This window comes from Staurois parvus, unplaced genomic scaffold (assembly GCF_062004578.1).
Source record: "Staurois parvus isolate SC_StPar_1 unplaced genomic scaffold, SC_StPar_1.0 ptg000321l, whole genome shotgun sequence".
NCBI classification, from domain to species: Eukaryota; Metazoa; Chordata; class Amphibia; order Anura; family Ranidae; genus Staurois; species Staurois parvus.
The window spans coordinates 10,064,090-10,082,302 of NW_028318117.1; the positions used below are offsets into that span (position 1 = coordinate 10,064,090).

The window sequence follows — 18,213 nt, forward strand, 5'->3', positions numbered from 1 at the left end:
CTCCCCTCGTTGCCTCTTCACACAGGGGCTCAAACAGCAGCAGGAGCCATTGGCTCTTGCTGCTGTCAATCAAGTGCGGCGAAGAGGAAACAGAAGGGGGGCTATATCCCGCTTTGTGTGTCTATGGAGCACGGCTCCATAGACACACAGTTCGAGAGCGAGCACACAGCGATTGTCCACATAGAAAGCAGCTTGCTGTGGGGACACACAAAGAAGAGGAGGAACCAGAATCGCCGGTGGGGGACCTGAGAACAGGATGATTGGGGCCATTCTGTGCAATACCACCGCACAGAGCAGGTGAGTATTACATGTTTTTTTGTTTTTTTTAAATTCTGCCCTTAGTAACACTTCAAAGTTGTAGTAAAGCCACTTTGTTAATTTTTACCTACAGGTAAAGTTCACCTGTTGGTAAAATGAATACCTCCTAAATGTGCACAGTTTAGGAGATATTCCTTTTTTTTTTATTATTAATATTATACAGCTGTCGCATACATTCTGAAGGAATGGCGTACCCATGCTGTTCCTTCAGAGTACTGTGCCGTGTCCCGAGACACGGCACAGTGCTGGAGGCTGGAGCTTGTGAACCCAGAAGGAAGACCGGGTGAAGATGGAAGCCTCTACAGCGAGGACAGTGCGCTCCTAGAGGGATTCATTTTAAAGGTACATTTTACATAATGTGCTAATGATGCATACTAGTACATTATGCCTTTACCTTGCAGGGGATTTTTTGGACGCGATTTACTACCGCTTTAACTTTCTCCCCTACTGGTGAGTCCTATTCAGCATTTCAGCTGAGGGAGAGAGCCACCTTTCAAAGACGTGAACCTAGCCTTTTATGTAAAGGTCTGCATTAAAGTGTATGTAAAAGTTTCTGTTATTTGCTCCCTTTTGGTCTGCTAAATATACCATTGAAGGCGTTTTATTTTATCTGTTTGACAAGTGCAAAAAAAAAAAAAGCTGTTCATCCAGCCAGAAATCTTGCAAACTGATACTTCCGGTGCTCTGTTGTCAATTGCTCTCTGCTATCCATGTGGACTACAAAACACGTCCTCCTGTTAGAGAAAAGACGGAGGTGATGTGTAGTCCTAACACACTCCCTGTCCTAAGCTGCTCAGTACATTTGTCACACATGGACAAGAAGCGAGTTAATAACAGCAGTACCAGGTTAAAATAAAGGAAAAAAAAGTGTGAAAGAAGAAAACTAATGCAGCCAGCACATCTCACGATGAGTACTATCCATTTTTCTTCTTGGGTTTAGATGCGCTTTAACAATAATAAATTATTATTACCAGATAATATTTATTGTAAACATAACAACCCTGACTTGGAAAGCACTAAAAACGGTACAACATAACAAGGTGCAGAAATACAAGAGGTAACAACCCATTCATTTCCTTCTCCCATGTCTGCTGACCGCCTGCATGGCAGAGAAGTGCTCTAGCCAGGTAGGAGCACACGGCTCACCTGCCATTCACCAGCAACAGGCTCATGCTGTGCATTCCAACACATTAGTTGAATTGCTTTCATCCTGCCCCTGACTTTGCCTTCTCCCAGCGCTGAAGTCCTGGGAGCTGCCGTAGTCTCAGAAGTGACAGCCAGGTGAAGGCAATGGCAACACGCCGCCAGCGGAGGGGCAAACTCAGCATAACAGAGGTTAAACTGCAATTTCTGGATCTGCCATGCCAGTTAGGAACCCCTGTCACATCTGATTTCCCACAACCCTATCCCTTGCCATAGAAGCAGCAGCACAGAACCTGAGCCTGCCCTGCTCTGTCCTACCTGTCTGAGGAGCCCGAGCCATTGGTGTGCACACAGTCCCAGGTGTCTGCTAGTCCAGGCTCCAGTGTCTGCAGGATCCCAGGCAGCACTGCTCACTATGCCTTTCCTGCTGCTGATCTCTGCTTGAGATTTCATAGCATTGGAAGCAGCTATGTGCTTTATTCTAATCCTCCCCCCTTCCCTTATTCGTGCGCCGACATCTATATAGCTTGGCTGCCTCTAGTGGCTCTAAACAGGCTGAAAAATCCCTCGCAGCCTTTATTACTGGAAACATGGACAGAGACATAGTTGTCAATTGTTTTTTTATTTTTAATATTCTTGTGGTGATTGCTGTATAGGGCTCATTCGTACGGGCAGAAAAGACGCTGCATTTAGATGCGTACAGCATGTAGATTTGTGTGCAGCTGAACGCAGCACTGTAGTAGTCCATGAGCCCATACACACAGCTGCATCTGCATGCGAAAATGTGCGCTGCATTTAGTTACGCACAAAAAAAAAAGTAGGACCAGGACCGCACAGACCTGCAGATTTTACACGTGTATTTGCACATACGCATAAATGCATGCAAACGCACACAGAAACACACCTCTTAGATTGTAAGCTCCCAGGATCAGGCCCTCCTAACCCTCTTGTATTGAACTGTATTATTGCTGTATCGTCTCACGTTATATTGTAAAGTGCTGAGCAAACTGTTGGCGCTATATACAGTAAATCCTGTATAATAAGCCATACATAGAATTTGTATCTAAAGATGACTTTAGGCACATTTTTTGTAGGATCTTCTGCTATCTCTGCCTGCAAGAACTGGCATCCTGTGCAGAAAATACATATATGCCCATGTAAAGGAAGCCATTGATGCTTAGGGCTCCTTAAACATTCACATTTCAATGCTCTAAAAACACATTTGCCATCAAAGGTAAGGTTATAGATCGAGCCTGTTCACATCTGCCACTATGTATTTGAAAATAGCCCAGGTCTGGATTTTTGTCCACTTTTAGGGCTTATTCGCACGGGCAGTCAGGGGACAGTAAAAGCAAAACAAATTTTACCACCCACCTAAAAAAAGGCACATGAAGCCACTCAGTAGGGTTGCCACCTCATCCCTTTAAACCCGAACATATATTAATTACGCAGGTTCTGGGGCTAATTTAATGCACATAAGGCACTAAGTGAGTTTGTTTACCACCTTAATGAGCCACAGAACCTGTGTCATTAATAAATGAATATGTGTTCAGGTTTAAAGGGATGAGGTGGCAACCTTACTACTCAGGGATGTACACCTCCCGAAGCAGCGATGCTTTGCCTAGTGGCCATGGTAACGATTAAGCAGCATGTCACAATCAGCAGTACTAGGATCCATTTAAGTGTATAAGTGTGGCATTTCTAGGGTCAAGCAAATGCCTCTCAAAAATGGCAAGGGCTGCCGCATGTAGAACAAGCCCTTAAAGTGCTAGGAAAAGCATGCCTTGATGGTTGTTTTGCACATGTATTGATGAACCTATTTAATGTGTTTTCATGCACCATGCATGGCCATTAAACCCCTCAACTCTGGAAATTCCAGGCCCTTTAAGGGGTTTCTGATGCTGGGAGGCAGGGTGGGGTTTATGATCAATTGACGGCCATGATTGGCTGCACCCAATCAGGAGCTTTCCATTAGTCACTGGTAACTGTGCCGAGGACCCAGCTTTGTTTACATTTGGGTGCGCATATATGTGGCCTCTCAGCGTCAAGACCCATCCACCAAGAGATCGCATATATGTATATGTCAGCGCAAACAGGTTAAAAATTAATGTGGGAATACATGATTACAAAATCGACCGATCGGTCATCCGACGACCGAGAGGCATTCGTTGGTTGGTTGAAATCGTGGCCCACATTAACCGATCTAAAAAAAATCTTTCATCGGGCAATACGTAGTGTTGACGTCTTCTGTACAAGTGGAAGTGATGCAGTGTGCATGTGACCTTGTAGCCACAAGCGATATACACAACAATTACCAGCAATGAGTATAATATAGATTATTATATTACCTATATATATAAATAGTGATACATAAAATATACAATGCAGAATTCTGGTTTCATTATCTCATTAGGCTAATCTACTTTTTAACATTTGGATTTTTCGTTCGTGTTTACGAAGATTCCTTGGACATAAACATCCGGGTCATCTTCTGTTTCCACTTATGCGTGATAGCGCTTGATAGATTTTTTTAGTACAACCGTTATACCACCGCATAGAAAATCGGTCGTTCGTATGTGAAATGACAACATTTTTCACTGTTGTTCAACCGGATTTATTCACAGTATCGTTATCGGTTAAAACAAATTGCTCATCAATGAAGAGAAAATCATTTGATCAGTGGTTCCGCAAAATTTGTTGTACGATTTTCTTATCGTGTGTACGGGGCATTAGGCTTGTTACCAGTAGCTAAAAGCATATGAAAATACACCATACATGTGTTTTAATGCATTATTGACCTCTATGGATATACTTGAATGAAAAAGTATCCTGTTCTTTGTATTGCTTCCTTTGTGTGAAATCCCTGGTGTTATTGCCAGTCCCTCTGCTTTCCTATTAAAAGCTGACCAAACTAGGCATGAAAGCACAGCATGATCAGTTCTCTAGTTATGCTGGGAACTCAGCGTGCTCTCCTCCAGTGATCAGACTTGTTCTCATCCGCTTCACAGCCATTCACTGGGAAGATCAGTGTACTGCCGTTTCATCTCCCCCAGCTCTTATGCATGTTTTCAGAACCTCTGAGGACCTCCAAGGTGTGGAAACCCTCCACAGAGAAAATAGTTTTTTATTACAATTTATAAAGCTTTTTACATTTAATACAATTCACAGAACATTTTTTGAAAATGCCTGCTTGCTGCATCTTTCATGCAGTTTTTGAAAAGCACATGTTATATTGTAGTCAATGGTGACACAATGAAAATGCACTAAAACACAATGGGGGTAATTCACTAAGGCCTGGTTCACACTAGTGTGGGCTGTGCAGCCCACATTTGCTCGGACATGGCAGCCCATTCATTTGAATGGCCTGCTGTACTGCGTGTCACGCACAAAAAAAGTTGCATGCACCTTTTCAAAAATGCAGTGTGGTTTCCACACCAGACATGGTGCTGCAGGCTCAGATGTGTGGGGGTGCCATTGAGAATGAATGGCAGCCTCATGCATCTCACAAAAACCGCACGATTCAGTTGCAGGTGGGGAAAATTCCTGAACCCATGACCAGCCTGCAGGCTGGTGTGAACCCAGAGTAAAACTGGAGCCAATTGAGTCTGAAGCAGCTGTGCATGGCAATCAACCACCGTCTATCTTCAGCTTCTTCAGCTGAACAAAAAAAGCTTACCACGTGTACCAGGCTTTAGCGTTTTGTGTGGGTGTGGATGCGTTTTTGTGGGCACAGCAGCCCATTCATTTGAATGAAAAGAGCAGACAGGTGGCGCAAACACATTACAAGATTTATTAAACGATGTAAAAGACAAAAACATACTCACAAGGTGTTCTAGTTGTCAGTGTGGTCAGATGGCTGACGCGTTTCGGAGACGAGTCCCTTTCCTCAGCGCTCTGACCACACTGACAGCTAGAACACCTTGCCCGTTGTTGCGGCCATCTCCATTATGCAAAGCTTCTTATACATGCTATGTCTGTGAGTATGTTTTTGTCTTTTACATCGTTTAATAAATCTTGGATGATGCACTAGGTGTTTGCGCCACCTGTCTGCTTTTTTCCCAGTGGTTGAATTACCCCGTCTGAGGAGGGCTGCATCCCTGAAGCATTGTTTGTAGGCCATTCCTGTCCTGGTTCCCTTGGCCTCCCTTTGGCAATTTATTTTCTGGAGCGCTGGAGAGTACACACGGTTATCCATTCATTTGAATGAGCTGCTGTACCTGCTGGAAATACAGTCCACAACCTAAATGCACCCGCAAGGCAGCCGTCCAGAACTGCTGCAGCACTATGCGGTCTCCTGCACCTGAAAACGCACTGTGTTTTCTGATGCATGGAAGTGCCATTAATAATTGATGACACAAACATTGTGCGTCTCCTAAAGAGCAGTGCGTTTTGTCCGCAGGTTAGAAACCGATATTGTGCCAGTTCCTAAACTGTGTATGTGTGAACCTAGCCTTAGTAAATGTATGCAGTATAATTAGTGCACCTTCAGTCACATATCCATGATGTTACGTTTGAAAAAAGGAAATTTAAAAAAGGAGGAAAACGTATTTGAAATGAGCACAAAACTCATCCAACATCGAGTTAAAATGTACATTTAGACCTCATGCACAATGGCCATTTTTAAGGCTGGTGTTAGGGGTGTCTGGTGGTTTTTTTCTGCATCTAAATGCCTCTGCATGTTAGCTTGTGTCCATGTACACATAGGCTTTCAGAGGAGTTTAGCCACAGAAAAAAAAACACTGCCAGCACATCCAGGAGCAGCTGCGTTTTGGCAGAAAAACACTTAATGTCTGTAAGTGCTTGTTAGGCGCTAGGTGTATTTAGCACTAGTTTTATTTTAATAGCCAGAATAAATTAATATTCTAGCTAATTATATGAATTAACGGCCAACTGCTTGACATGCCTACATGCGTTTACAAGCATCAAGCATTTTTTCTGCAAAAATGCTGCTGCCAAAAGGAAAGGTATCTAGGTGATTGTGCATGAGGACTTACTGTACAGTTTTAAAAAGTGTTTTTTTGTCTTCAAAAGACACACGCATTTAATAAACACAATGGTGTGAGCAGGAACGTTTTGTCAAAATAAAAGTATTGTACTCATGCATCTCAGGGTAAGTACCCCTTCATCAGCTCTTTTAATGAGGGTGAAGAAGGGGTATGTACCCCAAAGCAGGGTCACTTAGCGAAAGCAGGAGCCCAAATAGAGTACTGTGATGTGAATCACTGAGTTTGTTGGACTACATTGCAGGGATCTCCTTTAAAGTGGAACTTTAGTCAGAAAATCAAGTCCTGCTAAATCACTTCAGTCTGCAGGTATAGCTATTGTGACAGAACACATGTCACCTCAATTGGGTGATTCTGTTCGAGAACTGCTTCCTCTCCACTGGGACACAGGACCAAGGTATTATAGCTGAGCATTGCACCCAAGACTAGATGACACTAGCTTAGATGCAAACTGGAACTTCTTTAATGAACATAAATACAGGTTTATATACACTTCAGAAATAGGGGAAGTTCCCACATGAACAATCAAAACAAACTTTGCACATTAGGATAAACATCCCACACTGGTTACTTGAGGAGGTCAAGTTGATACCAGACTAATTCCATCATGTAGGAACCTCCAGGAGGACCAAACAATAGGTAACTCAATTAACAATGGGACAAATACACAATGCTAAACACATGGCACCTTAACTCCTTCCTGCCTGGCCTATTGTAGGATGATGGCCAAGGGGGATCCCTGTTATCCTGGGAGAATGTTATATGATGTCCCCCCAGGACCACACCTCGCGTGCGCCCCATGGGTTGCGCTCCAGTGCGATCTGTCATCGGCTGTGTTCACTGGACATGGCCGATGAGAGAACAATACACCCGCCTGCTCCCAGTGTCCTGTGATCGCTGTGACCAATCGCAGTTGTAAACAATTAATGGCTTCCTTTCATACCATTCATTGCTTACAACTGTGCTGCTGCTGATTGAGCACAGTGGTCACATGTGCAGACTGGGCCAATTACAGCCCATTTGTAGCATGTGATCAGTGGTGGCCAATCACAGTTAATTATAACAAAAACCTGCTGAATGTATCCATTTTCATTCAGTAAAAATGCTTGCTTATACCAAAGAAATGTGTTGGTATAAGCAATCATAATTTGTAAAAAAAAAAAAAAACAAAGAAAAAAGAATCCTGATCAAATCTCTATTTGTGTGAAAAAAATTATACAAATTTCATATAGGTACAGTGTTGCATGACTGAACAACTGCCATTCAAAGTGCGACAGTGCTGACAGGTGAAAATTAGCCTGGGCAGGAAGGGGGTGAAAATGCCCAGTAAGCAAGTGGTTAATAAACAGATTACAGCAAGAGACTTCAGTATCAGGTTGTTTTGAGCTGATTTTATTAACATCTGCTTAGAGTCTCTAAATCTAGGAGGGGGTTGAAGCAGTCAATGCTGGTTTGGGGACAGAGACCCCAAATCTGTATTCGGGTCCCCTAGTTCTCAGAGTCAGTGTGTTTTGGGGACACATGGACTTGAATCCGAAATAAATGGTCTCCCCAGGCGCACACCTCCCAAAAAATAGAGCCCCTCAGATGCCAGGGCCATGGTCAGTAGGCAAGAGGCTAGCCTGCAGTCCCCTCCAAAAGCCCTTGTCCCAGTTGGGTCTGTCACAGCTATCTGAAACATTAAAAATGTGTCTATACTGTTTAACCATTAGCCACCCGGCCTATAGCCGTTTGGCGGCCGCAAAAATGCATTAGCTTTCCGGGGTGTACGCCATTTGGCGTCCTCCCACACATGTGCAGTTTGCGCAGTTGCAGAGCCGCGCAGCAGCGCGATCTATCACCGGCCGTGTACCTCGGACACGGCCGATGACAGATCTGAGTACCGGCCCCTGTTGCCGGTACCATGTGACCTGCTGTGACCAATCACAGGTGGTGCCTGATATGTGAATTTATTGTACTTGTTAGTAAGTGGAAATATTTATTGACTCACCCCAGGCTCCCCAAAAGCCCCACCCCCCTCCCCGCATCATGCACCATTCTATCTTTATGCCTGGATATGTGTGCAGACATTCATATCTATTTGCATCAAACAATAAAGTCCAAGACGAATCCCAATCTTTGGGTTACCATCCATACTGAAGACCTGGAGCATACTCTTGTCCTGAATATGGAAGTGGAAACCACACCTTTCGGAAATTCAAAAGTTTGTTAAAGGTTGGTCATGGGTGGAAAAAGAAGGGTTGAAAACTTTGGATTTTGACCAGAAATCTGGGTTTTACTTCAGCGCAAAGGCACATATGAGCAAGGCAAGTTACAGTTTGTGGAAAGAAGTCTCTGGAATCATCTTACAGCAGCCTATGACAGATGTGCCAGTCTATGGCATCCAGAAGGAAGCTGAGATGCCTGCACTGCAGGAAGTCATAGAGAAACTGTTGAGAGGTGTTGTAGAGAAGCTGTCCAAGGTTGTGAACCACAGGTGTCCTACCTGGCTGAGGTCCAGTGGTAGCTACCAACAACTACCTTCAAGTCTGATTGTCTTGCAATGCAGGTCCTTGGTCTGGCAGTGGTGCCCTCTGAATTACCCTCTCTCCTTTGCTGACACACCTGAAGACAAAGACACATAATTTCATGTCCCTAAATAGGGGCCTTGGACCCAACACCCGAGGCACTCTTAGAGGTCTTACTTTGTGAAACTCCTTGAACATGTTGCAGAGGAAGACTTTCTATGGTCTTTGGCTTAACCTTCCTCAGCAGCAAGCTTGGGTTCTTTTTACTCTGTTTCCCACAATCCCCTGGACTTCACAATCCCTTGGTCTCTTGATCACACCCAGGGATATACGTTTCTTACTTCCACTTGGTGCTCAGAAGGACCCTGACTGATGGACAGCACATACTGAGCACCAGAGCTGGCATCAAGTGCTTGGTCTTCCATTTCTGTGCTGTGCTGTGCCTGGTGTGTAGGTGCCCAGTGGAGAGCACAAGAGCATGCATCTTTTGCTGATGTCTAAGTAACTATGGTTGACAATATGCCAGCAGATTATGGAGTAGTTATCTTCCAGTGGAGTGGTAATGCCTTCCACCACCTGAAACTCTAGACAAATGAATCCTGTAGAGCCTGCATGGGGATCCCTGTGACCACGTACCTGAGCTATCAGCTGCATCCAGCCTCCTAACAGGAGATGTGTTACATCCCTTTTCCAAAGTGAAAAGGTAAAAAATTGCAATAGCTGTGATCAGCAACACTGAAAACACTGGCACTGACTATGATCAGCAAACTGGAAACAGGCACTGGCTGTGATCAGCAAACTGGAAACACTGGTGCTAGCTGTGAACAGCAAAAGGGAAACACTGGCAATGGCTCTAATCAGGCACTGTCTGCAATGAGGTGCTGGCTGTAATCGGCCTCCAATACACACGTGGCGGTACTCAGAGCTCCGGCCATGAACATGTGCTGCTGTGTGCTCTGTAAGAAGACAATGACTTTCTTAAGCCTTATCTCTGGTGGAAAGGAAAATTAAACTGCACAGTAGAGTGAGTCAGGAGTGTCTAGCTAAAATATGTACCAACTAGCACCAAACAGGAGGGGAAACAGAAACATACCAAGCCCATAAAATAAACAGACTGCTGTAGCAGCACAGTAGACATATTATAACATCCTTAGAGGAAGGTGTGGAAAGCCTTTGACCTCTGGGCTGTGCAGCCAGAGTATCCCAGGACCTACACTGTGTCTGAACAGTGGCTAGGATATATTCTTGAAAAAGCCACAAGACACATAGTTTTGCAAGTGTGTATGCATGTGCAACAGGTAAGTATATGCAACTCTGTAACCTATTCCTACCCAGACCCAAGGGTAGTGACCATTCCTAACTACATACCATGGGCATACTATTCCCTTGTGTGTGGGGATGCCTGTGGGGCAACCCCTCCTGATACCTGATATCCCCTAAATGATACCTGTTGACAGTCCACAGGGCACCTGCTTCAGGGCTTATTCCAACGGACCCTGCTTTTCACTCTGAGCACAAGTTTTCCTTATAGGTGAAGTCCCTATAGAAAGGTTAGAATGAGAAAATGTCTACACCAGTGTAACACCCTGCTACAAATGTATGCCACCACTGTGTCACCATCATCAGAGCTCTTTTTGTTATTTCAGGCTATCTCCTAGGGAGAGAGAATTCAAATGACCAGCCTAATTATTGATCAGGGCCTAGCTAATCCCTAGGGAGCTGTGCCCAGATGGAGGTTGAGATGCTGTTAAATAACCTGGAGCCCTGAGAGGATTGTCTTTTCCCCGAGGGGATGGATCTGTGAGCTCTGAGGAAAGGTGTGTGTGTGTGTGTGGTATTTACTGGATTTCCCTGATTGTCTGTATGGGGACAGACTCAGGAGTAAAAACTACTGTGCACACAAATTCTAAAAGTTTGATATTTCACATGCTTGGGGATCATGTATTCCCTTGTTGATATTACAAATCATTCCAGTGCAGGTAAAAGCTAGCTGCTTTGTTCAATATCTGCAAGGCTCAGGACTTGGACATGGAAAAAAAAACTATTTGGATTGAAACACAAAGTCATTTGTTTCCAAGGATTTACAGTAGTCAGCTGCCGACAAGGGAATGCGTGATCCCGCAGCATGGGAAACTTCAAAATGCAGATAAGTACGTCTGTACATGAAATACAGAGTCTGCATAAGAGTTTTGTGTAAGATCTCAGCCTTTCAGTTTCAGTGCCTGCAATGAAATGACTTGTCATGTTGCAGGATTTTGGTATCAAAATCCTTAGATTTTTAGCCAATAGCAACTAACGTGAGGTCATTATGGATTTTAACAAATGATGCACAATACAACCCCTGGCAAAAAGCATGGAATCACCACTCTTGGAAAATGCTCATTCAATTGTTTAATTGTGTAGAAAAAAAACTAATCACAGACATGTCTCAAAACTATTTTCATTTAACATTCCAACGATCTGGCTTTAAGAAACACTTAAGAAAAAAAAAAAAGAAAGAAAACTGTAGTCAGTTGCAACTGTTTTTGCAGATCAGGCAGAGAAAAAAATATGGAATTGCTCAATTCTGAGGAAAATATTATGGAATCATGAAAAAAAAAAACACTACAGTACACCACTAGTACTTTGTTGCACTACCTCTGGCTTTTTTAACCACTTGAATTCTCTGAGGCATGGATTTAACTATCGACAAACAGTATTCTTCATCAATCCGGCTCCAACTTTCTCTCACTGCAGTTGCCAGATCAGTTTTGCAGGTTGGATTTTCAATTGAATTGAGGTCCGGACTATTTGCAGGCCATGCAATTGACATTGCATGTCTTTCTTATAGGAAAGTTTTCATGGCTTTTGCCCTACAGCAAGATGCATTATCATCCTGTAAAATGATGTCAGCATCACCAAACATCCTTTCAATTGGTGGAATAAGAAAAGTGTCTATAATCTCAATATAAACTTTATGCATTTATTGCATTTATTGAAGATTTAATGAGTGTCATCTCCCCCAAACCTTTACCTGACATGCAAACCCACATCATCAATGATTGTGGAAATTTGCATGTTTTCTTCAGGCAGTTCTCTTTATACAATTTCATTGGAACGGCACCAAGAAAAATGCCAGCCTCATCACCCTGCCCAATGCAGATTCGTGATTCATCACTGAATATCACTTTCATCCAGTCATCCCCAGTCCATGACTGCTTTTCATTAGCCCAGTGTAACCTTGTTTTTTTCTGTTTAGGTGTTAATGATGGTTTTCCTTTGTTTTTTCTGTATGTAAATCCCATTTCTTTTAGACAATGTCTTACAGTTTGGTCACAGACAATGACTCCAGTTTCTGCCCATTTGTTCATTTGTTTTGTTGTGCATTTTCTGTTTCAAGGCATATTGCTTTAAGTTTTCTATTTTGACGCTTTGATGTCTTCCTTGGTCTACCAGTATGCTTCCCTTTTACAACCTTCCCATTTGATTTGTACTTGGTCCAGATTTTAGACTCAGCTGACTGGGAACAACCAACATCTTTTGCAACCTTCTGTGATGATTTACCGTCTTGAAGTTTTATAATCCTCTCCTTTGTTTCAATTGACATCTCTCATGTTGGAGCCATGATTCATGTCAATCAGCTTGGTGCAAGAGCTCACCAAGGTGTGCAAGCATTCTTTTTTAACTGCAGACTAATTATCAGATGTACTCTGATGCAGATGTTTGTTTTATAACTGCAAAGTACATGGTGATTCCATAATATTTTCCTCAGAATTGAGTGATTCCATATTTTTTTCCTCTGCTTGATCTGCAAAAACAGTTGCAATTGACTACAGTTTTCTTTTTTTCTTTTTTTTATTTCTTTAAGTGCTTCTTAAAGCCAGAAGGTTGGAATGTTAAATGAAAATAGTTTTGAGGAGAGTCTGTGATTGTTTTTTTATATATATATATATATATATATATATATACAATTAAACAATTGAATGAACATTTTCCAAGAGTGGTGATTCCATACATTTTGCCAGGGGTTGTATAACATGGACTTTTATTATTATGAGGTTTATGAGGTTTCGATGACTTGTTTGGTGCTATACAAAAGGGTACTTGGAGATACCGAGTTCATACCTCACAGGTAAAGCTCTACACTATGTTGGACTAGCTACAAATACACAAGGTATAACCAATGTACCCAGAAACACTCAACATGAAATTGGTTATGAAATACTGCATTTTGAATAAGAGCAGTATGTACAGTAAACTATTACAAAGCATTTTCAAAGCTTTCAGCTATCATCGAGCAGCTTTCTTGATACCACAGAGCTCCGTTCAGCTTCAGTTTAGGTATGTTAAGCACAGATCCTAATCGGAATAATGACTGTTCATTTAAACAAGCTGCTAGCAGGCTTCAAAAAGGTTCAATCTGTACTGAAAGCAGAAATAAACACAAAAATAAACAATTATATTGCAGCTTACCAATTCTTTGACATTATGGAAAGGTACATAATTAGTCTGGCTGAAAAAAGACAAAAGTCCATCCAGTTCAACCATAAAAAAAAAAAAAGTTATAATCCTACACCCACCGTTGATCCAGAGGAAGGCAAAAAAAACCCCAGCAAAGCAGGGGAAAAAATTCCTTCCTGGTCCCCATGATATTAAAAATACGAAGTAACAATGTTGTGACATTTCATTCATGTGCAGATCAAAGGGGTGACCTTTGATCTGTATATGGTGTCAAATTAACTGATAGCTTCTCAGCCACAGTACATTTACTGCAGTAGGGTGGCACAGAAGGCTGGATCACATACATGTAAGTAATCAAGCCAGGGGCGCACAGAGGATTAAAGATCCAGTTACCCAGCCACTTTGAGCAGCCGGGGGATCGTGTGATGGATATGTGATCACATGATCACAATGTCAACAAAGCTGTTATGAATGAATGATCATCACTGTAACAGCAAAAAAAAAAATCCCTGATTTCCCTCCTCCAGAGAAAAGTATGTAATACAATTGTAAAAAAAAGGCAAAAATTAATAAAAAATGATTGATTGACTGCTTGATTGATTTATTATAACATACTGTCATCAGTCAGTATCCCTGATTATCGCCATGCCAGTCATATGATGATGCTGTACTGCACTGGTGACAGTATGTTAAAAAAACATGTGGAAAAAAAAACAAAATTTTACCGTATTTTTCGCTCCATAAAACACACTTTTTTCCCCCCAAAAAAGGGGGGAAAATGTCAGTGCGTCTTATGGGGCGAATATGGAGCGGCCGGTCCGGTATTTCCACCGCGGCCGTGTCAGAATACCGGGCCGGCCGCTCAGCTCTGCAGCGGGACCTTATGGAGATGACTGCTGACCTTTGGGGAGGTGGGGAGCAGGTACCTGAATTTGACAGGTACCCGCTCTTACTTCTTTGTTCTTTGATCTTACCTGTTCCTCTATCCAGCGGCGCGCTGTCTTCCGGCTTCTGTAGTGTGGGCACTGGGCATGACAGCCGGGTGCCAAGTGCGCATGCGCAAGAAGCGGTGCTTTTTGTGAATGGTAAGGCGGTACCTGGGACACATGACAGATCCCAGAAGCCGCCGGACCAATCACAAAGCGCAAGTGCTTCTCGCTCATGCGCACTGGGCACCCGGCTGTCATGCCGAGCGCCATTACAGAAGCCGGGAAGACAGCGCACGGCTGGATCGAGGAACAGGTAAGATCAAACAAAAACTCTGCGGAAGTAAGAGCGGGTACCTGTCAAATTCAGGTACCCGCTCCCCACCTCCCCAAAGGTCAGCAGTCATCTGTACTGTCCGCAGTCTCTGGTCATCCCTGTGCTGTCCGCAGTCTCTGGTCATCCCTGTGCTGTCCGCAGTCTCTGGTCATCTCCTGTACTGTCTGCAGTCCATTAGTTCAGAATTTTTTTTCCTGTTTTCTGCCTCTAAAACCTAGGTGCGTCTTATGGAGCGAAAAATACGGTAACTTAATTTGTTCATTTTCCAAAAAAATACAACTTGCCATGCATCTACATAAATACCTTGAACTGTCTACTTTCCAAAAAGGGTCATTTGGGGGGGGGGGATTTTTACTGTCCTGGTATTTTAAGGGTCTCAAGAAATGAGGCCATCAGTACATCAGAAATGCTAAATTTTCAAATGTTTATATACTGTATATATATACAAACCAATTACTATACACTTTTTATTTTACCAAAGATTGTAGCAGAATAAAGTTTGGCCTAAATTTATGACATTTTTTTCATTGGATAAGTTTTATAACAGAAAGTAGAAAATATTGTTTGTTTTTCAGTTTTAATTTTTCTATTTCATTTATATAGCAAAAAACAAGCTAACCCAGTGGTGATCAAATACCACCAAAAGAAAGCTTTTTTTTGTGTAAACAAAAAATGATATAAACTTCATTTGGGTACAGCATTTCATGACCAAGCAATTCCCAGTTAAAGTAGCACAGTGCTGAATAGCAAAAAAATGGCCTGGTCATGAAGGGAGTAAAACCTTCAGAAGATCAAGTGGTTAAGCAACATCACAAGCTAATTCTTTTTGTAAATGTGTCCCTACCTCACTCTTTGTTAACCTTTGCTTAACCGTAATCAGCTTTCCAAAACTCCCCATCTCCACTTACACCCGTCACACCGATCCCGACTTTGAAATCATGTGACTTACAATGAAGCTGCATACGTTCAAAGTCGGACAGCATGCCGAGTTGAGAGGTCTATGCAAATCGCACCAAAAGTAGTACATGCACTACTTTAGAAATGGGTATGGCTCCGACCAAGACAGAACTGCACTGATATGACTGTTGTTATTGCAGACAATAGGGTGCAACTTGCCATGCGATTTACAAGTCGTATGGCATGCAAATCGCATGCAGAGTCGCACCCAGTATGATCGGAACTTCGCTATTATTTTCTGCAAAAAACGTTTTTTGTTTTTTTTTATTTGTTCATCTTTTTTCAGTGTTGAAATAAATAAAATGCACAAAGGAAAGAAAAACCCTTTATTTCAATTATAAATAACCTTACAATGTTTTTTTAGTTTTTTTTTAGTTTTAGTTTTTTAGTTTTAGTGTCACTATGAATAGGACAAATGTAGTTATTTTGTCTGGACATTGAAAATACAATCAATTTTGTAAGACATATATTGAGACAAAAAAGCTGTCTGCTTAAAGTGGAGTTCCAGTCAGTTTTGTGTTTATTAAAAGTCAGTAGCTACAAAAACTGTAGCTGCTGACTTTTAATAAACACACACTTACCTGTCCCAGGGTCCAGTGACGTGCTCACCTGCGCCGTCCCTTCTCTGCCTGTTCTCTCCCCTGCCTGTTCTCTCCCTGGCGCCTGTTCTCTCCTTGGCATCACAACTGTGGGTACCAGGCTGTGACAGCCTTCGGCTTCAGAGCCAGGTGCCCACTGTGCATGTGCGAGTTGCACTGCACATTCTCATTGGTCTGGCAGTCTTCTGGGACTGCGGGAGGATGGAGGGGCCAAACTTCCACATCACTTTGCTGTGGCGAACTGAGCCAGAAGTGGGAGTGGGTACCTGTCAAAAACAGGTATCCGCTCCTCCCCCCCCACCAAAAGGTGCCAAATATGGCAGTGGAGGGTGAGAGGAGGCAAACAAGCTGAGCTTCCAATTTTGAGTGGAACTCCACTTTAATCACTGCCTAAGGATCTGTATTTGTGTCCAGCAACTCTTGTGAATGAGCCATTTCTGCCACACGGTGCAGGCAGGAGGGTGGCACCACTTTGTCTACTAGAGTTGTAGCCCAACTCTGCAGGTTCCCTACACTTCTGTTGATTTTTGATTATGGTGCCCATTCATGTGTAAACACCACTCTAACGTGACCATCTCAGCGCTTTTGCTCCACCATACAACCCTGGAAAACTCTCCTAGTGTAGAATCTGTTGTGAGGGTTCCCCGTTGACAAGAGAACTTCATGGAATGTCGGCATACTTGCCTATAAAAGGGGTTATATCAAACTTGGTGTCATTCAACCTAGAAGTTGGTAGGAGGCTAGACATTCACAAATAAATGCAGAGCCACATAACAGGGAAGAGAAGGGTGAATGGGGCAATGAAAGCTACCATTCTTATAGCTCCCTAACTGAAGGGCTGGAAAATAAAACTGGTAAAGGAAGAGTTAGGCAGCTCACTTAGGTCAAGGGGTGGGCAGGAGGGGTGACTGCCCCGGGCGCAGCGAAATAACGTGGGGGAGTGCAGCACTACGAGTTCATGATGCTACAAGCTGACAGCAATAATGACAGCAGTATTTCACTACTCCTGCTAAACAGCACTCCATGGAGAGAGCTGGGAGGAGGTGCGGGCTGTGCTCACAGGGGAAATGTTAAGGGGTAAAGAGGTAAAGGGATAAAGGATTTGTGCTACAAGGAGTGATTTAAGGGGAGAGGACTTGAGAGGGATGGGGGGGTGGGGCAAAGATTTGTGGTGGGAGGGGGGATTTCAGCTGGGAGGATTCATACTGGAAGGACGGGGAATTTTAGTTTTGTAAGGATTTTTGCTTGCAAAAGGGAATTCGTGCTTAGGAGCCTGAGCTGGCAGAAGTGCTTGATTTTTTTTTTTTTTAGGATGGAGAAGGGATTTTTACTGACACACAATGCTCACAAATCATGTAGGGGGGCGCAGTTTTCCATCTTTGCCCTGGATGCTAGATGACCTTGTCCCAGCATTATTAGGCAGTAAGGAATACGGGGGAGATGTCCCCGTCACACCTGCAGCAATGAACAAAGGAGGAGCAACAACATAGTGATAGGTCATCAACTTTTCTCACTCTGCTTTCTCCTACTATCTGTTTGTTCCCCATCAGCACATGTGTATGCAAAGAGCCGGTTTATCTCCTAGTACAGCCCCCTCCCTCTTCTGTTTATCTGCACTGAGACATAGTTATTCTTGGGCATGGAAATTATGCATAGGCAAAGTGATAGATTCTCTTCAGCCACATCCAGACTCTGGACATAGAAGATATGCCATAAAATTTTAATAAAATTGCATGCATCTCCTATGCCATGGTTCTCTTACAGTGACTGTAAAGGTTCTTTTGGGTTTTTGGTTTTTTTTTAAACAAACATGTTAAACTTATCTGCTCTGTACAGTGGTTTTGCACACAGCAGCCCCAATCCACTTCTTCTCGGGTCTTTTTCTTGGTTTCTCCCCCTTGACCAGTGCCCCCAATAGCAAGCCACTTGCTATAGGGGCACTGGTGCATGCCCGCTTCCATGCCTTGCTCTATGCATCCATAA

At 43.1% G+C, this 18,213-nt stretch overlaps 1 protein-coding gene across 1 annotated transcript in view; it reads right to left on the minus strand.

Annotated features, from left to right (window-relative positions):
* The window catches only part of PITPNM3 (PITPNM family member 3), a 728,404-nt gene extending 726,495 nt beyond the window's left edge, over nt 1-1,909 (minus strand). Inside the window, exon 1 of the mRNA XM_089683787.1 lies at nt 1,780-1,909. Within this exon, the coding sequence (XP_089539913.1) occupies nt 1,780-1,801 (22 nt within the window). The 5' untranslated portion in view covers nt 1,802-1,909. The remainder of the gene's footprint in view (nt 1-1,779) is intronic.
* Between the last annotated feature and the right edge of the window lie 16,304 nt (nt 1,910-18,213).